At 45.1% G+C, this 23,101-nt stretch overlaps 1 protein-coding gene across 2 annotated transcripts in view; it reads right to left on the reverse strand.

Annotated features, from left to right (window-relative positions):
* The window catches only part of NBAS (NBAS subunit of NRZ tethering complex), a 670,356-nt gene that overhangs the window by 406,430 nt on the left and 240,825 nt on the right, over positions 1-23,101 (reverse strand). For both annotated transcript variants that reach the window (XM_077291450.1, XM_077291451.1), the window contains exons 27-28: positions 17,909-17,971; positions 7,812-7,934 (exon numbers count right to left, since the gene is read on the reverse strand). In XM_077291450.1, coding sequence (XP_077147565.1) covers positions 7,812-7,934; positions 17,909-17,971 — 186 coding nt within the window. The remainder of the gene's footprint in view (positions 1-7,811; positions 7,935-17,908; positions 17,972-23,101) is intronic.

The following is a 23,101-nucleotide window of genomic DNA, read 5'->3' on the forward strand; positions in this document are numbered from 1 at the left end:
TGCGCCGCATGCGTCGTTTTTGCCCGCAAGTTGGACGCAAAAAAAATGCAACTTGAAGCGTTTCTTGCGTCCAACGCTTGCGGCCATGCGGCGCAAAACGCAGCACAACGCATGTCCATGCGCCCCCATGTTAAGTATAGGGGCGCATGACGCATGCGGCGCCCGACGCTGCGGCGCTGACCGCAAATGTGAACGTAGCCTAAGGGTATGTTTCCATGGTCAGTAAACGCTGCGGGTTTGACGTTCCGTTCATCCGCAGCGTCAAACCCGCAGCGTCCAGATGTTACAGCATCTCCACTATGAATACATGGACGCCTCTGGCTTCCCTGCGTAGACGGACATGCGGTGCGTCTTTCCAGACTGCAGCATGCCAATTTATCTTGCGGAGACGCTCAGTCTCAGCAAGATACTGTAAATATCACCGTCCAATGTATAGGACGCGGTGATTTCGCATGGTTCAATTAACACATGCGGGATCACCGGCGTTTAAAAGCCGGCAGCGCTTTGGAAGGAGCAGACATGTGCTGTGTCCAAAGCGCTGCCGGTTCCTGACCGTGGAAACATACCCCAAGAGAGATTAAAATCCATACGACATCTCCTGGGATGTCAATCCCCATTCACATAGACCAAGAGTGACAAAGAGCTGACACTTTAGACACATGGAGACAAGGAAACCAGTTCTAGCTAGGTCTAGAAAAAGTAATTAAAACGTTAAGATACGAAGAGCTAACCATTCAAGTTCCTTATGAAGACATGACTCCCTACAGTGCCAATGTAGTCACACCGGAAAAGTTTTCTCTGGGATCCAGATAACAAGGAGGACATGTGTTTATCAGAGGACTAGAAGTAGGCTCTCCCAGGCACAGATTGTAGACACGCCGGCTCCCATGGTCAGATATAAATATTGGGGTTTGTGTAAAACTGATATTGATGGGATATACATTGTCAACTAGTGGAAACAGCCACAACCTACTCAGTTAGTAGTCGGTCAATTGTGCAACTGTCCTAACAATAGGGGGCAGCAGAGGGCTGTTCGTTACAAAACGACAGAGGGTGGACCTGCGCGGATCCCTCCAGCTGTGATCTTTGACAGAATGCATTGTGCTTAATAATGTAATGGACTGGATACATTTAAGGAACATTGACAAAGCAGGCAGAGTACTGCGCAGGTAAAGAGGGCCTGTAACTTCTTTAAAAAATGTAAAAGTTAAATGCCTTTTCAAATCCTTGAGGCTCTTTTCAGTTTTTTTCTTCATCGTTCTCTACTAGAGATATTAACATCTGTGCTTTCGAAGGGAAGTATGTGAAATCTCTGCTTGTAGTGCAACTGGGAATTCTTCAGAGTTTTCTTTTGGAGTGAATTTTTAACCTTCCCTCCTAGATGCTGTCAAGTACAGTTTGGCATGGTCTGAGGCTGCTAGACTACTAGATCAGCTGCTGAGCTGTGATTGGCACAGTCTGGAAGGGAAGGGTGAAATCGTACACCCATAGGAAAAAAACGTCCCGTTGGCCTGCAAAGCAGAGATTTCACTTATTGCGCTCCAAAAAGCAACAAATGTGAATATCTCTGCAATGGAGCAACGCATCGTAAAACTGAAAAAGGCAGCAGATTCAGGGCAGCGCAAGAATTTTTACAAGTTATTTAAATACATTTTTATTAAGCTACAGGTCGTTTTTATAAGCTCACGTTTTACAGCAATTTATCGCAGTTTTCAGATGTGGATCTGGTTGCACGTTTTACGCAGGTTTGTCACATTTGTTTACTGTTTTCATCTGGAAAGTAGCACAACTAGTAGTAAAATACATGCCGTTTTGCCACATTGTTTTTGCCCAGTTGGAACTCTACCTCACCTTGCGATTATTACCATTAATATGCTGCAGACAGGAGGCAGATTTTGGGGGCACATTCCACAACAGGAGCATGGGATCTTTAATATCCCATCAACACATACCAGAAAAACTTAGCACAGGAATCAGAGCATGTTGACGATTTCCAAACCTGCGTCATGTACTCTCTGTTACAAAAAAAAAAGTCACAATCGACCACCTTATCTGCCCGACGCACGCAGATTTTGTAGCAGATTTTCGTCTAGTATAAAGTTTAAAGAAAAAAACAAAACTCTGTTCCCATTTTTATCGTTCCTCCATTTGGACATAGAAAAAAATAATAAAAATTAATCGTATCAACTGCTGTCAGTGAATGAAAACCTGCGCTGTTACTTTCCCGAGGATGAGAACATCTCTCCCGGTAACGTAATGGATGCAGAAATTTACAGAGACGAGACGTGCACCTCTGTGGTCACCATCTGGCCAGGACGGATTCTCAGTCTCCTAAATTAAACAATGGAGCGTTTCACTTATTGACAGCAAAGATGAAATCTTGAAAATTATGAGGAATTAATAAAAGTAAAAATTTTAGAAATTGGCATATCCTTTTACATCGTGAATAACCTTTTTTATCCCAGTGAAACCAGAGCGCCACTTTAAAATGGTTTTCCCAGGGCTAGAAAATCATGGCTCCTCCTTTAAATACAGTGCCACACCGGTCCACAGGTTGCGTGTGGTATTGCAGTTCAGGCCTATTTGTCTTAAATGGAATCTGTCAGTAGAATCAAACCCCATAAGCCGTCTATATCCACATGTAGGTTATAGGAAGATGAACAAAATGATACCTTGATATCTGTGACCTGATGTATTATTCCAGAGAAAATCATGTTTTTCTGAATATGCAAATGAGCTGTTAAGATCTATGGGCCGGACATAGATCTCCCTGAGAATCTGCCTCCAGAGCTTATATTAAATAAAAGGAGGCTTTACCAGTGTGAGACATGTAATGACTGACATTCTGCTCTCTTGATCTATACGCTGGTAATGACCCCTTTCATTTAAAATAAGCTCTGGAGGCAGATTCTCAGGGAGATCTATGTCCGGCCCATAGATCTTACAGCTCATTTACATATTGACAAAAACATGGATTTCTCAGGAACCACTTATCGGATCGCAGATATCAAGGTATCAATTTATTCAGCTTTCTATGACCTACATGCCAATACAGACGGCTTCCAAGAGTTGTTGCTACTGACAGATTCCCTTTAAAATGGAAACAGGAGGATTTTACTATAAAAACTATTAGATGGCTGTATCGGTTTTAGTACAGCAATGGTAAAAAAAAAGAAACCACATGCTAATTAGTCAGGAAATTTATTGGGAGTATGTAAATGTGCTCCAAGTGCATACACACACCCCTAAAGCACTTCTTGGCTAATTTGCATGTGACTTCAAAGCTTGATTTCTCAGCACTGGCACATTGGATCACTACAAGACGGGCATCATTTTTTTGTTGTTGTTCTATGACCTGTACAGCCCTACCACTAGTTATATGGGTAAAATAATTGCCACAGGTTCCCTCTAATAGAACTCAGCTGCAATACCAGATACAACAAATGGACAGGGTGGCGCTGTTTCTAGAATATGGCAGCCATGTTTTTCTAACTCCAGACATCCCTTTTAATTACAATAACTTGTCTTTCTCGATGGCGACTATTCCAATCCTACAGACCCCCCATGAGAACGTGCAGACTTATTTTTAGCTTATCCGTCTCTTACAATCTGCTTCATTATTTATTATCTGGCTTTGGTGATTACAAGCACACAATGCCATTCGTCTTTCTCCAACCTTGGAAGATTTGCTTTCCGTTTAGGGGATATCATTCTCCTAGATTAGACTATTGATTGGGTGCTGTAATTACCCGTTTCTGTCCAGCCATTATATCGCTGATATCGGCAATAAAAGGGCCCGGCGTCTTCACTTCCACCTGGGCTTTATCAGGAGGGGATTGGACTTGGGTCAGCAGGTTATTCGCCCGTAAATGTACAATGCATTGGAGAAATCCCAGGGAAGGTTTCTTACAAAGTTAAGAGGCCGTGTTTTTACTTCTGAGAAATGTTTCATTTAGAAGGTATTGATTGCTGATTGTATACAAAATACATGGGTTATGTAGTGAAAGCCGACACCGGCAGAAAGGACAGCAACAACAGAAGGTTTACTCAGGACAACAGAATGTAGAAAAAAAGAAGAAGAATGATAAAAATATCAATCTACAGTGCCTTGAAAAAGTATTCATACCCTGTGAACTTCACAACATTGTTTTCACATTACACCCACAAATTTAGAAGTATTTTATTGGGATTTCACGTCAACACAAAGTAGCAACTATCTGTGAAGTGGAAAGGAAATGATATATGGTCTTCTAAATAGTTTAAAATTATAAATCAAATTATTGAGAGGAGCAGTTGTATTCAGCCCCCCATGTCAATATTTTGGAAGACCACTTTTCACTGCAGTTACTGCTACAAGTCTTTTGGGGTCTGTCTCTCCAGCTTTGCACATCTAGGAGGTGACATTTTTCCCCTTCTTTGCACTCTCGCTCTCGCTCAGTGAGATTAAATGGAGACGTCTGTGAACAGCAATTTTCAAGTCTCTCCACAGATTTTCGATGAGATTTAAGTCTGGACTGTGACTGGGCCATTCACACACGTGAATATACTTTGATGTAAACTTTGCAGCTCTGGCAGTATGTTTAAGGTTGTTGTTCTACTGGAAGATGAACGTAAGCTGCAGTCTCTAACAGGTTTTCCTCCTTGTACTTAGCTCCATTCATTTTCCCATCAACTCGGACCAGCTTCTCTATGCCTGTGGAAGAAAGGCCTCCCCATAGCATGTTTCTGCCGCCACCATGTGTGATGGTGGGGATGGTGTTTTTCAGGGTGATGTGCAGTGTTCGTTTCCCACTACACATAGCGTTTTGCAGTTGTCCCAAAAAGATTTACTTTGAACTCATCTGTCCAGAGCTCCTTTTTCCACATTCCTTCATCTCCACATAGCTTTTTGAAAATTGCAAACAGGACTTCTTATGACTTGCTTTTAAAAAATGGTTTTCTTCTTGCCACTTTTCCATAAAGGGCAGATTTGTGGTGTATACAATCTGTGGACAGATTCTCCCATCTTATCTGTGGCTCTCTGCAGCTCCTCCAGAATGACCACGGGTCTCTTGGCTGCTTCTCTAATACTCTCCTTGATTGGGATGTCAGTTTAGGTGGACGGCCATATCTTGATAGGTTTGCAGTTATGCCATAATCGTTCCATTTTTGGATGATGAATTGAACAGTGGTATGTGAGATGTTCAGAGTTTGGGCTATTTTTGATTACCCAACCCTGCTTTACTCTTCTCCGCAACTTTATCCCTGATCTGTCTGGTGTGCTCCTTGGTTTTAGTGATGGAGTTTGATCCCTAATGTTCTGTTCTCAAACAAACCTCTGAGTTCTACGCAGAACAGGTGTAGTTAGACTGAGAATAAATTACATACTGGTGGACTCAATTTACTAATTACGTGACTTGTGAAGGCAATTGGTCACTCGGGATTTTATTTAGGGGTATCAGACTACACAGGGAACATCATAATTAGAAGTATACAATCAGCTTCATTTCAGTCTATAAGCCAATAATGTGAGTGGGGTGCTACTACTAGATGACAGTGCCAACTGGCAAGATTAACAGGAAGCGGCAAAAACTGGTGCTCTGATCTTGTGTACCAGACCTTGGCGTACAAAACACGGCAGAATCGAGGGCTCGTCCGGATCCTAAATGTACTATGTTCTAAAATCATTATTATCAGTACACCACTAATAATCTAACACCATTACTGCAGCACAATCTCAGGTAGCGGAGCAGAAACCTACAACCCTATAGCCCCCATGGAGTATTATGCCTACAAAAATGTTTTCACTGATTTCACAATTTTCCCCCACAGGACCCCCCATATGCATAGTGTGGTGCCCCTGTTAAAGTATGATGCTGCCACAGTGCTCACAACACAGCATGATGTACCTACAGGTACTGCACACGCTGAGGCTCTCTGTCATCTCAACCCAGTATAATGTCCCCCCATATCCTCCTCATAGAGAAGGATGTTCCCAAAGAATGATACTCCCACAGCTCCCTTCTACAACTATTAACTGAAGAAGAGCAAAAAGGAAATAAAATACCTCGCCCTTCTCCCCAAGTCAGTGCCGACAGTGAGTGAAGTGAGGCGCCACTCAGCAGCACGGTCACTCAGACACACGGGCTATATGGTGCAGCAGTGAGCCAACTGATCCCTCCTCCACCATGGCATTCAACCTTATGTCCTGGGGATGTAGACACCGTTGAAATCAAGATGCCAATTTAGAGATGGGATAAAGGGCGGCAGGGTTTGGCACAAGACCCCCTCAACCTGCGGCTGCGTGGTCTGCCATGTTGGCATCTGCACACACCTGCCAGGATATATCCTCAATTGTCGGGAGTCGCACATCCTCCAGGCAGATATGCGCTAATATAACATCATCCGCTATGATCACTCCCTTTAATAACGATCCATCATTATAGCCAACTGATGGCACACAATCATTGTCTGGAATTAAGTCTGTGCTTACAATTTTCATCACAATCTTTCCAGGACTGGTTCCAAAAAGATTGTATGCCCTTCACCCAATGCCATGGAATATGTATGGTTTGTCTAAATGACAGACGTCCAAAAAGATCGTTAAGTGGCTAGTGTTGCACACAAATGACCATTCATTCACCAGCCGCTCAGCCATCAACCTAATGTATATATTCACCTTTAGGCTCTGTGTTCACAATGTCATTACCAGATTCATTTATAAACAGGTCCCGTTGATTTAAAATGGGGCCTTTAAGGAGGACCTGTCTCTTGCCATAAATATTTAATTGGTGTAAATGCCTTTGTTCGCCTGAATCTGGTCTTGATTGTCTTTTGTTCCTACGCCTTCCCATTCTTGAGATATGGTCCCTTCTTGTTCTATATAAATCTATTCTTTTTTTTTGTCAAAAGGGCGTGCTCCTCCAGAAGACGCCCACAGAGAAGAGTTTAGGACCAAGCCCACTTGACCAACAACACGGGTTACATATATAACGAAAAGAAGGCCATATCTTCAGAACAGAGAGGCGTAGGAACAAAAGAAAGACAATGTCAGATTCAGGAGAACAGGGGCATTTACATCAGGAGCAAAAAAAAAAAAAATTATAGCAAGTGTAGAATTCCCTTTGCTTTAATGTGAGTTTTCAAAATAGCAGAGAAAAAAAAAAAAACTAGAAAAAAAAAAATTGTAAAAATAAAACTAAAAATGCAGATGTGAGATGAGAACATCCTGGAGCATGAGTGAACTGAAGACTGATAGCAGTGGTTGTTATCTGTGTATAGTGGCGAGTACTAAAACGCCCCCTTGTGTTCTCCTTCCATACTGGGGCAAATTTACTAATCCAGTCCAATATTTAGTCTAAAATGTGCCGAATTTATCACAAGGAATGATCAAATCTGCATTTCTAGCACTTTTGTCTACCTGTACGTCACTTCTTGGTTGTCTACTTTTGGCGCCACTTTTTGCCACCTAATTTTTAGTGGCCGGTGTAACACTTTAGGCCAAACACACACTCTTGTTAAGTCAGCTGTAAAAATGTCTAAAGCCCACGATAAACCGGTGTGAAACTTGATGCAGCCGTATGTGACAAAATGCAGCAATCATTTGGTGCCTTGTCTGCTGAAGTGGTGGTGGCACTGGTAGACGTGCTCCGTGGTCTGTATGCTGGACCAGCCAGCAGTCCGGATATGTCGGTGCGTTACCCAAATCCCAATTAACAAGGGGCATGATAACAACCAGACGTCAATTTCTCCAGGGTTAGCTGCGCTCAGAATACAAAGTAAGATGCGGTTACATTATTACATTACGAGAAGCCTAAGATGAAGGCCCTTACTTGCGACCAGTGTGACGGGTAAGTCTGATGATCAGCTTGCGAGCTTCATCTAAACTTGACTGTGTCTCCTTCACAAACGAAATGGGTTTCTGCAGTCCGTGCTTCTCCAGGATCTCAGACACGCTGTCAATACAAGCAGCATTACGTGATCACTAATAGACATTGGCTGGCTTCAATTTAGGAAAGTCACAATCAATTAACGGGTTACTTTACACATTTTTAAGTATTATAATATGTTTTCAATGCTACATGAAGTCATTAGTGTCAGCGATCTATGTAGGTACATATAAAAGAAAACTAAATTAGAAAAAGTATGCTTAAAGCCTAAAAAAAAACCAAATTGCTTACAACCTAAAAAAAAAGAAAAAAAAGCAACTAAAAATAACCTATATGCATAAAACCTATATAAAAATACAAACAAAAAAACAGTCCACTCAGCATACATTTTTTGTGTTTTACAGAGGTACTCCTGCTTGATCTACTTTATGGCATATTCACTGGCTGTATCAAAGACATACGGTAGAGGGTCTATGAACAAACCCAACTTTTGGTACAACAGGGGTCCTTTAAACCCATTTAGCAGATGTTGGAGGAACAACCCTTCCCCCAGACCAGTCCAGTTTCAGCACTTGTAGTCAAACCCTCCGTGTTTCACTGACGTTCTTCTTCATTCCAGTACTGCTGTGAATTTAGAGAGTATGCGAGATGTTTTCTCTGGATGTCACCTCCTGAGCATACGCAGAGTAGGCTGTAGCGATGCTCAAGAAGAGGCGAGCAGAAAGCATGTTGCGCGCATGCGCGAAAATTGCAGAAGTGCTGGAACAACTGGAGTAGCAGGGAAGGACATCAATCATTCCTGGAGAGGGTGTAATTACAGGTTCTGAGTCCATACTACACCAGGGAAGGAGACACCCGGCTGGACTAGTCCTTCAGCATTTGCATATGGCAATTGTGAAGCTAAAAGTTGTTAAAGTGCACACATAAAGGTAGGACTCTGACAACAACAGAATGCAAAAAGATGGCTCTACAGTGTAGAGGTGGCAGTTTGCCAGTCTTTGAGGACCTTCACAGATCCCTTTTAATGAGGAGCGAATGTGCTAAGATAAGGCATTATCAGAGCATGCTAGGGTGCTGACAGAGTGTCTTCAACATGCCAGAAAAAAATGTTCGAGACCCCACGGCTGCATGTTTCATGGCTGTTAGCCAAAACACATGCAGTGATTGTCTATCAAACAGGCAATACCCTTCATGTGTTATGGTTGTTGAAGAGCAGCTAGACATGCAGCCGCGGAGACTCGAACATATTTTTCTAGCACGCCGAAGACACGGTCGGCACAAAAACATGCTCCAATAACACCTTATCTGAGCACGATCACTTAACGCTAATCCCTTTAAATAGTTTTCAGAGGGGACATAGTTTGATGGCTGCCTGAGAGGACCATCTTTCTGCTCTCCGGCTCTCCCTGACCTTTCATCCGGAGAGATAAACCTGCCATCCTTGGCTGTAATCTCTCACTGGAGCTAAGGAATCAGTACAGGGAAGTCCTCCCAATGTGACCAGCCGTGTTCATCAGATATGGATTCTAATGCTGGGAACCCCACTGAACAAGTGAGCATTGCTGTGGATAAGGCGACTTTCACACATCAGGTTTTTTGCATCACGTACAATCCGGCGAAATTAAAAAAAAAAAAACGGATCTGTTTGTTTCTCATAGAGTTGTATTAGCGCCGGATTGCACCTGATGTCACAACGTTTCATCCGTTCTTTGCCAGATCCGTCAAAAAGTAGTTTTCCGGCAGAGGGAGAAAACGCCCAGAGCAACGTTTTTTCTGTCCGGCGGAAAACATATGAAACGCAGGTATAAATGGCTGAATCCAGCGACCGGATCCAGTTTTTAACAGAAATCATGCATTTTCCATTCTGGAATCTCTCGCTCTCTCTCTCCCGCCCCCCTGCCCCAACCCCTGGAACAAGAAGTCATTGTATTCGGGTGAAAAACAAAAAACGGATCCAGCAGAAAAACGGATCCGTTGTATCAGTTTTTAACTATTTGCGATGGATCCGTTTTTTTTAGAAAATTAGCCGGATTGTGTCTGAAACAAAAAACCTGATGTGTGCAAGTAGCCAAGTCCTCCACTTCGTCTAGTGCACTGCTGCATACATTGGGGAAATACTCCAGGATCCCGGATGTGTAACAAGGCTCCACAAGTGGACACCCCTCAGCCCACAGAAGAGGAATTCTTAACTTCTTCTCAACCACATTCTCCTCAAACCTTCTCTTGCTCTTCTGCAAACATAAATCAGAAATTTGCCCAGATTCTTTGTCAGCTCTCAATAAGTGTGAAGCCATGTTGGTAACTAAAGTGGACGAACGTGTGATTCTGAAACTCGACTTGCAGAAAATCAGAGAGCGCACATCAGAGACGGAGTGCAGAATTTCAGATGTGGAGGATACTCCGAGGCCAATGCTGTCTCAAAGTGCAGAACTAAAGAAACAAAATCAATGCTTCAAGTGAAAGAGTGGATGATCTTGAAAATGGTCTCAGGAGGAATAATAGAAGGATAGTGGGCCAGATGGAGAAAACCAAAAGGACCGATGATGTATCCTTCATTGAAAACTGGCTGAAGGATCTGTTAGGAGCCGAAGTCTTCTCACCATCGAGAGAGTAGAGTTCCCACACAACCAGGCCATCCTGGTAGCCCTTCTAGGCCACTACTGGAACAACTATGGCATTATCGTGATAGAGATGCCATAGTCAGGTTTATCCGCCTTAAGAGTTAGGTGCTATATAACCATTGGATTTCATTTTACCAGGATTTCTCAACTGCTGTAAAAAAACAACACTCTCAATTTGCTGAAGTCCGACCCAACCTGCAAGAGAAGGGGTATAAATACTCTACGTTATTCCCTGAGAAGCTAAGAGTCGTGGATGGGAAATCTACCCATTTCTTCGCATCTCCTACCAATGTGCTGATGCGGGTTGAAGCTGCCCCTCGTAGTAAAAAGCTCCCACCATTCCAGCTTCTTTACCTATGGCTGTGTGGACTCTGATGTTATAAAGAGCTCCAGTGGGTGTTCTCATCGGGGTTAGCGAACCAAATCCTTATTGTTTGAACTTCATTTACCTCTATTCTAGGGTCACGGATTTGTGACTTAATATATATTTGCTCTCAAACTTTGTAGTTCTTCGGAAAGTTGGTGTTTAGGGTCTACAGTAGGTCTACGCTATTTAGTGTTAGAGAGAGTACGGGAATGAAAGGTTATTCCATGTTTCTTGTTGGGGAATGTTATTTTTGATAATTACACATGTTTTCCTGTATGGTATGATGTGTATTGGTTGTGTGTATGAGAATTTATAGGTCTTTGGTCCTCTCCCAATTTTCCTCCTTTCCTTCACTCAGACTGTGTTAACGTCAGATTCTCAGACTCTCACCTACCATGGAAACCTTCAAAAAGAACCTTAAAGGTACCGTCACACTCAGCGACGCTGCGGCGATATAGACAACGAGCCGACCTAAACTAGATCGCTGGAGCGTCGCTGTTTAGGTCGCTGTAGAAACGTCAAACACAGCAACTCCAGAACGATGCAGGAGCGATCCAGTGACGTAACGGCGACTCACTTCTCGTTCTCGCTGGTTGTTAGCTCCATTACATCCATTGTTATCGTCGTTGCTTTTGATGTCAAACACGACGATACACGCCGACCTGGCGACGAAATAAAGTTCTGGACTTCTAGCTCCGACCAGCGATGGCACAGCGGGATCCAGATCGCTGCTGTGTGTCAAACACAACGAGATCGCTATCCAGGACACTGCAACGTCACGGATCGTTGTCGTTCTCGTTGCAAAGTTGCTGAGTGTGACGGTACCTTAAGACCTACCTCTTCCGACAAGCCTACAGCCTGCAGGGGCAGCACGGTGGCTTAGTGGTTAGCACTGCAGCGCTGGAGTCCTGGGATCAAATCCCACTAAGGACAACATCTGCAAGGAGTTTGTATGTTCTCTCCGTGTTTGCGTGAGTTTCCTCCCACATTCCAAAGACATACTGATAGGGAATTTAGATTGTGAGCCCCATTGGGGACAGCGATGATAATGTCTGTAAAGCGCTGCGGAATATGTTAGCGCTATATAAAAATATAGATTATTATTATTATAACCACCAAATCGCTCCACGACCAGCTTTATCCTCACCTACTGTATCCTCACCCATCCCTTGTAGATTGTGAGCCCTCGCGGGCAGGGTCCTCTCTCCTCATGACTTGTATTATTTAAGATTACTGCACTTGTTTTTTTATTATGTACACCCCTCCTCCCATGTAAAGCACCATGGAATAAATGGCGTTAGAATAATAAATAATAACATCGGGGTCAGACACATTTTCGATGCCTTGAGATGACTACTCTTCCTGTGCCAAGATAGAATATGAGAGGACGCCACCCCAAATGTAAGAAAGAGCCATCGTAATGAGTTTTGTTAAGAAACAAGTATCACATATAATTTGTTTACAGGAGCAAAATCTCACAGGTTAGAAGATTCTAGCTCTAAAAAAGCTGGGATTGCAGGAGGTTACCATGCACCTTATTTTTCTGTTTTCTGGTTAACATTTACGAGTCCCTACCTTTTGGCTTTTTTGGAACTGATCTCCAAACAAATGGTGTCATTTCCGGAAGGCCCATATTATGCATTGATGACTTTAATGCAGTTCCTGATACCGAAGACCCAGTTTGACATGCCCCTATAATTAAGGCTGTAGTACCCCTCAGAATGTTTAATTTCCGACAGCTGATCCTTTTGTTTTCTGGGAGATAAGGTCTCAAAGGAGCCATCGGCCGAGTGCTCCTGTGTTCTCTATTTATGGGGGACTCAGCCGATACATCTGTTGTGTATGGGGATCTTTCCACAAAAGCAAACATTAAAAAGTCACAAAAGGAAGATCTAGCAGAAGACACAGCAAGAATAATAACAGCCATGTATTTAAGTGCCGTCTTTGCGGTAGATCTTCCAATGTCACCTGGCCACCTGGGACACTCGGACACAAAGCAACTTCTTCAAGGTCAGGAGGAGACGACGGGAGGATACAGATGAGAATCTCCAGCAAGTCTCCGAGTGTCATTGTTATTCAGACGGGCGTTTAACCACTGAACTAATCCATCTATCTGCTGTAACTAGATAATGAAGCTGTATACTTAATAAAGTGACTTCGTTCCCACCACCTGCACTTACCACATGGAAAGCTGCCAGAAGACCAGCAAAATAAAGTTGTGAATAAAAACAGATTATAAAGTAAATGATCGTGCAAGAGAAATCCACCGGGAGGAAGAAACCCATCATGTACAATATAGAGTGAGATTATTGTGAGGCCAAGAAACATTGTTCCTTCCGCTAAACTAATGAGAATATAACAGATCCTTGGCTCTCTTTATTTTGGCAGCGAGTGAGTGCAGGAATCACTTAGGCTACGTTCACATTTGCGGTCAGCGCCGCAGCGTCGGGCGCCGCAGCGGCGCCGCATGCGTCATGCGCCCCTATATTTAACATGGGGGCGCATGGACATGCGTTGTGCTGCGTTTTGCGCCGCATGGCCGCAAGCGTTGGACGCAAGAAACGCATCAAGTTGCATTTTTTTTGCGTCCAACTTTCGGCCAAAAACGACGCATGCGGCGCAAAACGCAGCGTTTTAGCGTGCGTTTTGCCGCGTTTTTGTTTGCGTTGTGCGCTGCGGCGCCGACGCTGCGGCGCACAACGCAAATGTGAACGTAGCCTTAGACCATTGTAAGCCACAACTGTGAGGCTCCAACCAAAAAAATACCAAAATTCAGTATTTCAAGTAATCAATCCATCAAAAGACATCACAATATTGAGGATATCAGTCATGCTTGGGCGTCATGAATATGAGCACAGCCTACAAGTAAGCGTCCTCTGTGGATAGAGATGGTCACACACTGGATAGATGGATATACGGTAGTTGCTGCCGGGTGTAAGTCATTTATCTGAGCAGACATATCTCTGCCAGGAAGGAGAAAGAGGAAAGGATATTAAAAAAGGTAGAGAGTGAAGTGAGACAGGAAAGGGGGGCAAAAGAACAGACGGGGAACAGTGGGCTTTGGAAGGTCGTGCAGGCATGGAGAGGATGGGAGAAAGTGAGCACCGAGGAGGGCAAATACAACCAACGGGGGGTGAGAAAAGGCGGCGAAGGAGGGGCCGAAAACGGGCGGCGAAGGAGGGGCCGAAAACGGGCGGCGAAGGAGGGGCCGAAAACAGGCGGCGAAGGAGGGGCCGAAAACAGGCGGCGAAGGAGGGGCCGAAAACAGGCGGCGAAGGAGGGGCCGAAAACAGGCGGCGAAGGAGGGGCCGAAAACAGGCGGCGAAGGAGGGGCCGAAAACAGGCGGCGAAGGAGGGGCCGAAAACAGGCGGCGAAGGAGGGGCCGAAAACAGGCGGCGAAGGAGGGGCCGAAAACAGGCGGCGAAGGAGGGGCCGAAAACAGGCGGCGAAGGAGGGGCCGAAAACAGACGGCGAAGGACGGGCCGAAAACAGGCGGCGGAGGGAGGGGCGAGAAAGGAGCTGAAGGAGGGGAGAGAACAGGAGCCGAAGGAGGGGCCGAAAACAGGCGGCGAAGGAGGGGCGAGAACAGGCGGCGAAGGGGGAGGGGGCGAGAACAGGCGCCGAAGGGGGAGGGGGCGAGAACAGGCGGTGAAGGGGAGGGGGCGAGAACAGGAGCCGAAGGGGGCGAGAACAGGCGCCGAAGGGGGAGGGGGCGAGAACAGGCGGTGAAGGGGAGGGGGCGAGAACAGGCGCCGAAGGGGGCGAGAACAGGCGCCAAAGGGGGCGAGAACAGGCGCCGAAGGGGGAGGGGGCGAGAACAGGCGCCGAAGGGGGAGGGGGCGAGAACAGGTGCCGAAGGGGGAGGGGGCGAGAACAGGCGCCGAAGGGGGAGGGGGCGAGAACAGGCGGCAAAGGAGGGGCCGAGAACAGGCGGCAAAGGAGGGGCCGAGAACAGGCGCCGAAGGAGGGGGGGGGGCGAGAGCAGACAAGAGAAGAAAAGGAAAACAGGAGTTGAGCACTAACAGGGAAGGAGCATGATAGGAAAGAAAATAGAAAGCAAAAAATAGAATTGAGGGACAATAACATAAAAAAAAAAAAAAAAAAAAGAGGTTAGAGAGCAAGCAAAAGTTGTTATCTTTGATAAAAGCAAGGTATAATTGAAAAGTTAAGGAGAAAGAAAAGGAACGAAGAGAAGGAAGATTAGACATGAAGGAATGAGGAGTAAGGAAGGGAACGTATTCCTCCCTGGAGAAAGAACACCAAATTAGCGAGCATGCTGCAACATCACTGCCAGGAACCAGATACAGAAACCACAACAGGTCAGACGTCCAACTAACCATCCGTTGCGTCTGACTGGAGACTTGTGAGATTTGTTCTGGAGAATATTCTGCTCTCGCAGGCATTTCAGGGTGCAGGTGCTAATTGTAGGAGTCCTATGGGATTGTGATTTGGTTCTTTGCATTAGAGCCCAAACTCATTTTCGCACATAGGAGGACAATATTTAATAAAAAAACATTGAAATATATGTGGGAATGAAGGAGATGAAGATGAATCGCTGAAACACTAGGTGGTTTTGCCATTCAGGAGCCACGGAAAGCAAAGTGTGAATTCCCGGGGAAGCTTGTAATAGTGGATATGTGATTTGTTACCCAGCCATCCCAAACATAGATATACTAAGAAATAAGAAGAACTTTTAACAATTTGACAGCACACCACACTGGAAAATATTTTGATGTCATCTAACAAGGACGAGGTCTGCTTCACATCGCGAGCCGGGATTTTGATGTAAAAAGGCAGAATGAAGGATGAGTAGATCTCCCGGCCCTGCGCCGCTCATAACGCTATCAGACATCTATTAGTATCAGACATCGGGCTTCCTCGAGCCGTGCCACTAACTTTATGAAAAAGATGACATTTACGATTTGATTCAATTTCTCACGGGTAGAGTTTATCACTGAATCTATCAAAAATATATACATTTTTTGCAAATACTAAGCCAGCACAGTCAATGAACAAGGATGTTATGCCCAATGCGATGTCATTTATAGCTTTTCTTAAAGACGTTTTTCAAACTTCTGAATTTTTTTTATTTAATTAAAAAAGAAAAATTAGAAAAATAAAGGCTGAACCACATTCTGCTGCAAGGAATCTGTGCTGCGGGGGAAGCAGGAAACTGGACAGGTCAGTCTGCTTCCCCCTCTGGCAGCTCATTGTGCCTCACTTTCTGCTGCGAGGGAATTGTGCTGATGGGTGGGCGGGACTTGGACAGATCAGTCTCCTTCCTCCTCTGGCAGCTGTCAAAATGGTTGCTTCTAATTCCTCCTATATTAGGAATCTTCTCAGCTACTCTGTCATGCTACTGTGAACACTTTGCTCCGTTTCTGAAAAGCAGGGCAGAAAGCTATTTCTATTGGGTCCTCTGGAGTGCAAAAAGAATCTTTTAGTCGACCACTATCTGTCCTGACCCCCCATACACAGCAATGGTCATCTCTGCCAAGCGCTCCTGTGTATTCTGTGAGAGAGCAGCTGTCAGAATTCTTTACTCTGGCACTGCTCCGGTCTCTGTTTTGGCTGTAGTGGTGACGTAACGCTGCAGTCAATCACTGAGCTCCTTTACATCAGCAAAGCCGCTGAGGTCAGTTATGTGCAGTGCAATCGTGACATCACGCCTGCAAGCAACGCAAATAAACATATATAGAAACTTGACTCCAGCTCACCCAGTTGCTACATGCTCATCCACCTGGGCCCAGACTCCGGCCTCGCCCTGGCTTCACATCAAGGAAAAGAGAAAAAATTGGAGTCCGGCTCAACAGGACTGGATTTTCCTTTTCTTTTCATTTTTTAAAAGAAGTTATAGTGCATACAAAAGAAAAATGTACATGGTCGACATGACCCAGTCGACGCGATTCGACTGCACTTACTCGTGTCATGAGTAAGACTACTTAGTGTAGTCGAAACACGTCAACTGGGTCACGTCGACCATGTACATTTTTCTGTTGTATGCACTATAACTTCTTTTGAGAAATAAAAAGAAAAGGAAAATCCAGTCCTGTTGAGCCGGACTCCAATTTTTTCTCTTTTCCTTAACGCAAATAAACCCCCCAAAAACAGAGCAGCGGAGGGAATCCTGCACTGTTGCAGGGAAGGGAGAGTACTGGCTATTTTTTTTTTCTTAGACGTAGTCCATGTGACTTCTGTAAAGTCTAAAAGCAGCAGCTCATGATAGATGGCTGTCCCATGATTATATACAGAAAATCAATTTAGAAAAACAATTTAAAAAAAAAGTCAAGAAAGTAGCATATATATTAGTGGAAAAAAAGTGAAATTCTCTTTTAGGCTACATTATTTATAGGGAAAATGCAGGGATTTTCCATGGTGTATGCACTAGCCGAAAATCCACTGCGAATTACAGCACCAGAAAAAGTGGGAGATTTTAAAGGTAATCTATCACCAGGTCTGCTACATCCAAGAGCAATATGATATAGGGGCAGAGACCATGATTGCAGTAAGGCATTATTTGCTTTATGGGATGCTGTAGTTTTGATAAAAATCTCTGTTTTATCTACTGCAGATCTAGCAGCTCTCTGAAAGCTGAAGTCCATATAACCCCGCCCACACCATTGATTGGTAGCTTTCTGTGTACACTGTGAATAGTCTGCCAATCAGTGGTGGGGGCGGAGTTGGACTACCTGGAAGCAGATTAGTCGTCCTGTGGTGATAATCTCCTGCTGATAAAACAGTAATTTTACCAAGACTACAGCAAACAGCCCAGTAAGTGACATCTCTGGAATCAGGGTCTCTGTCTCTACATCATGTTGTTTTCAGGTTAAGCAACAAAAATCTAGAAAAAGAGTCCCTTTAAGAAATTTCATGCACAATCTTCATAAATTATGAACAGCGTAAATTGGCAGAAGTTGTGGGTTTGAGATTTGTTAATTTATGCAGCAGATTTTCCCCTTTGGAAAACCAATGTAGAAATCTGCTTCATCTCTTCGCATAATCTACAGAGGATCTAAAAGGGAAGAGCTGGTGAAAATGGAATGTGAGTTACCTGAGGATTTGCTCGAGCTGATCCACCTTGTCGTGTAGAGATTTAGTGACGTCTGTCTCCAGGCTGGGAAGGAGAGGTGACACAGTGATCAGATAGCTGCCTGTAATTTCCTGCAGTTATTAATATGGCATTACTGAGTGACACAAACAATAAGCAAGTCTCCGCTCCGCACCCTGCTCCCTTATGTCTAAGAGAATTGCAGAGTTTTCAATCCCAGATTTTACTTTGTCGTGATAGGAAAAAAAAAAAAGGATTTATGATCTGGACAGAAAAAAAAACAAAAAAGAAATCTAATCAATTCTGCATTCCCTAGATAGGACTCACTCAGCAGAAAACCATCCAAATCAGATATTAGTGGGTTTTTGGGAGGACTGCTGTGGACCCCAGGTCATGTCACCTCATTACAAGATTTTAGAGGGCAAAGAGGGAGGATTTCTCTTTAATTAAAAATATAAATAAAAACTTCATCCTATATTGCCACCAGGGAGTCTATCAGCAGATAATGACTGTGCAAACCAAGCACGGGCACTCGGTGCAGCATCGGTGTGGCTGAGCAGTTGAGTGCTCTTTTCCACCTACCTATTTTCCAGCCTTCTGGCTCTCCTGTCACTCAAGGAAGAAGGGGGCGGAGATAAATGTAGGTAATGGTAATGAAGTAGGTGTGAAGGTGCCCTGAGCTGGAGGGCTTGGTCTGAACAGTCCTTTTGTGCTGACAGATTTCATGTAACACATTATTGCTATAAGTGCCGGTCAGTGGACCCAAAGAAGCGATCCTCCAACCCACCTCACCTGGCCGCCCCGTTACTCCTCAGACCCTACACCCCCTTTTGTATCTTGGGGTCCCTATCCCATATTCATGAACGTTTAACAGCGTTGTAGAGCAACTGATCAGACTGCCCCGCAGAGGTGGCAGCGTCATATGTGACAAGCTAGGGCAGCTGGAGAGGTATTTTGTTGAAAATCACTTTAAAGGGGTTAAAAAATGAAATGACAGAAGAAAAGACAGGATATAAAAATAAAATAAAATTCACATGTACTAACCCCCATGGCTCCAACACAAGCTACTCTATTAATCCCTGGTGGAACACGAAGAGATTATGTCCGGTTCAACGGCTCGTCACTGACTTGTCATTGGATGCGCCTCTGATGTAGCGCCATTCCAGGCCACCTGACTGCTGTAGCCAATCGCTGGGCTCACTAGTCAGGTGACCATAGAATGGGATCTCACCCCTTTCTGTCCCGCCAGAGACAACCAGAACGGGCGGTTCTGAAACCCCCAGTCATAGCGCGGGTGGGTGGGGTGGACATCAGCTTGGAACTTTCCCAATGCTTTTATTTATTTTGATTTTTTAAACTCCTGTAAACTCTATGGTGGCAACATTGATCTGCATATCGATAAAGGAATTATGATTACACAATCATTAATTACAGTATATACTCAAGTATAAGCCGACCCCCCTAATTTTGCCACAAAAAAATGGGAAAACTTAACCCCTTCCCGACCCATGACGCCTATGCGGCGTCATGGAATGATCGCATCCCTGCAGATCGGGTGAAAGGGTTAATTCCTATTTTACCCGATCTGCAGGGAGAGGGGGAGTTGTACTTCAGCCTAGGGGGGGTGGCTTTGCCCCCACGTGGCTACGATCGCTCTGATTGGCTGTTGAAAGTGCAACAGCCAATCAGAGCAATTTGCAATATTTCACCTATGAAAATGGTGAAATATTGCAATCCAGCCATGGCCGATGCTGCAATAGCATCTGCCATGGCTGGAAATCATGTTCTGGCCCCCCCCACCGCCCCCGATCTCCTCCCCAGTCGTCCGTAATGTGGCCCGGTCCTCTCCGTCCTCCTGTTCGCTCCCCCGTCCTCCTGCCCGCTCCCCCGTGCTCCTGTCCGCTCCCCCCGTCCTCCGATCCCCCCCCTGTGCTCCGATCCCCCCCCCCCCCTCATACTTACCGATCCTCCCGGTGTCCGGCCGTCTCCTCGCTGGGCGCCGCCATCTTGGAAAATGGCGGGCGCATGCTCAGTACGCCCGCCGAATCTGCAGGCTGGCAGATTCGTTACAGGTACATTTTGATCGCTGTGGTAGGTTCTACCACAGCGATCAAAATAAAAAAAATAATAAATAAACCCCCCCCTTTATCACCCCCATAGGTAGGGACAATAATAAAATAAAGAAAATATTTTTTTTTCTTTTTCCACTAGGGTTAGGGTTAGAACTAGGGGTAGGGTTAGGGGTAGGGTTAGGGTTACGGGTAGGGTTAGGGTTAGGGGTAGGTTATGGCATGTGCACACAGAGCGGATCGGCCGCGGATCCGCAGCGGATCGGCCGCGGATCCGCAGCGGATCGGCCGCGGATCCGCAGCGGATTGGCCGCGGATCCGCAGCGGATCGACAGCGGATCCGCACCGGATTTGCCGCGGATCTGCAGCGGATTGGCAGCGGATCCGCAGCGGATCTGCAGCGGATTGGCAGCGGATTGGCCGCGGATCCGCAGCGGATTGGCAGCGGATTGGCCGCGGATCCGCCGCTGCGAATTCGAAGCAGTTTTCCATCAGGTTTACAGTACCATGTACACCTAAGGACAACCAAATCTGCTGTGCCCATGGTGCGGAAAATTCCGTGCAGAAACGCTGCATTGTATTTTCCGCAGCATGTCAATTCTTTGTGCGGATTCCGCAGCGTTTTACACCTGTTCCTCAATAGGAATCCGCATGTGAAATCCGCACAAAAAAACACTGGAAATCTGCTGTAAATCCGCAGGCAAAACGCAGTGCCTTTTACCTGCAGATTTTTCAAAAATCGTGCGGAAAAATCTCACACGAATCCGCAACGTGGGCACATACCCTTAGGGTTAGGGTTGGAATTAGGGCTAGGGTTGGAAATAGGGTTAAGATTAGGCTTGTGGTTAGGGTTACGGATAGGGTTAGGGGTGTGTTGGGGTTACAGTTGTGGTTAGGGTTGGGATTAGGGTTACGGTTGGGATTAGGGTTAGGATTAGGGTTGGAATTAGGGTTACGGTTGTGTTGCGGTTAGGGTTGTGGTTAGGGGTGTGTTGGGGTTAGGGTTGTGATTAGGGTTATGGCTACAGTTGGGATTAGGATTAGGGGTGTGTTGGGGTTAGTGTTGAAGTTAGAATTGAGGGGTTTCCACTGTTTAGGCACATCAGGGGTGTCCAAACGCAACATGGCGCCACCATTGATTCCAGCCAATCTTGCGTTCAAAAAGTCAAATGGTGCTCCCGCCCTTCCAAGCCCCGACGTGCGCCCAAACAGTGGTTTACCCCCACATTTGGGGTACCAGCGTACTCAGGACAAACTGGGCAACAAATATTGGGGTCCAAATTCTCCTGCTACCCTTGTGAAAATAAAAAATTGCTTGCTAAAACATCTTTTTTGAGGAAAGAAAAATGATTTTTTATTTTCACGGCTCTGCGTTGTAAACTTCTGTGAAGCACTTGGGGGTTGAACGTGCTCACCACACATCTAGATAAGTTCCTTGGGGGGTCTAGTTTCCAAAATGGGGTCACTTGTGGGGGGTTTCTACTGTTTAGGCATATCAGGGGCTCTGCAAACGTAACATGATGCCCGCAGACCATTCCATCAAAGTCTGCATTCCAAAACGTCACTACTTCCCTTCCGAGCCCCGGCATGTACCCAAACAGTGGTTTACCCCCACATATGGGGTATCAGCGTACTCAGGAGAAACTGGACAACAACTTTTGGGGTCCAATTTCTCCTGTTACTCTTGCAAAAATAAAAAATTCTGGGCTAAAAAAATATTTTTGAGGAAAGGAAACACATTTATTATTTTCACGGCTCTGCGTTATAAACTTCTGTGAAGCACTTGGGGGTTCAAAGTGCTCATCACACATCTAGATAAGTTCCCTTGGGGGTCTAGTTTCCAAAATGGAGTCACTTGTGGGGGGTTTCCTACTGTTTAGGCACATCAGGGGCTCTGCAAACGCAACCTGATGCCCGCAGAGCATTCCATCAAAGTCTGCATTTCAAAACGTCACTACTTCCCTTCCGAACCCCGACGTGTGCCAAAACAGTGGTTTACCCCCACATATGGGGTATCAGCGTACTCAGGAGAAACTGGACAACAACTTTTGGGGTCCAATTTCTCCTATTACCCTTGGGAAAATAAAAAATTGTGGGCTAAAAAATCATTTTTGAGAAAAGAAAAATTATTTTTTATTTTCATGGCTCTGCGTTATAAACTTCTGTGAAGCACTTGGGGGTTCAAAGTGCTCACCACACATCTAGATTAGTTCCTTGGGAGGTCTAGTTTCCAAAATGGGGTCACTTGTGCGGGAGCTCCAATGTTTAGGCACACAGGGGCTCTCCAAACGCGACATGGTGTCCGCTAATGATTGGAGCTAATTTTCCATTCAAAAAGCCAAATGGCGTGCCTTCCCTTCCGAGCCCTGCCGTGCGCCCAAACAGTGGTTTACCCCCACATATGGGGTATCATCGTACTCAGGACAAACTGGACAACAACATTTGGGGTCCAATTTCTCCTATTACCCTTGGGAAAATAAAAAATTCTGGGCTAAAAATCATTTTTGAGGAAAGAAAAATTATTTTTTTATTTTCACGGCTCTGCGTTATAAACTTCTGTGAAGCACCTGGGGGTTATAAGTGCTCACTATGCATCTAGATAAGTTCCTTGGGGGGTCTAGTTTCCAAAATGGGGTCACTTGTAGGGGAGCTCCAATGTTTAGGCACACAGGGGCTCTCCAAACGCGACATGGTGTCCGCTAACGATTGGAGCTAATTTTCCATTCAAAAAGTCAAATGACACGCCTCCCCTTCCAAGCCTTGCCGTGCACCCAAACAGTGGTTTACCCCCACATATGAGGTATCGGCATACTCAGGAGAAATTGCCCAACAAATTTTAGGATCAATTTTATCCTGTTGCCCATGTGAAAATGAAAGAATTGAGGCTAAAAGAAATTTGTGTGAAAAAAAAGTACTTTTTCATTTTTGCGGATCAATTTGTGAAGCACCTGGGGGTTTAAAGTGCTCACTATGCCTCTAGATGAGTTCCTTGGGGGGTCTAGTTTCCAAAATGGGGTCATTTGTGGAGGAGCTCCAATGTTTAGGCACACAGGGGCTTTCCAAACGTGACATGGTGTCCGCTAACGATGGAGATAATTTTTCATTCAAAAAGTCAAATGGCGCTCCT

The sequence above is a fragment of the Ranitomeya variabilis genome, chromosome 2 (genome assembly GCF_051348905.1).
Source record: "Ranitomeya variabilis isolate aRanVar5 chromosome 2, aRanVar5.hap1, whole genome shotgun sequence".
Taxonomy (NCBI): Eukaryota; Metazoa; Chordata; class Amphibia; order Anura; family Dendrobatidae; genus Ranitomeya; species Ranitomeya variabilis.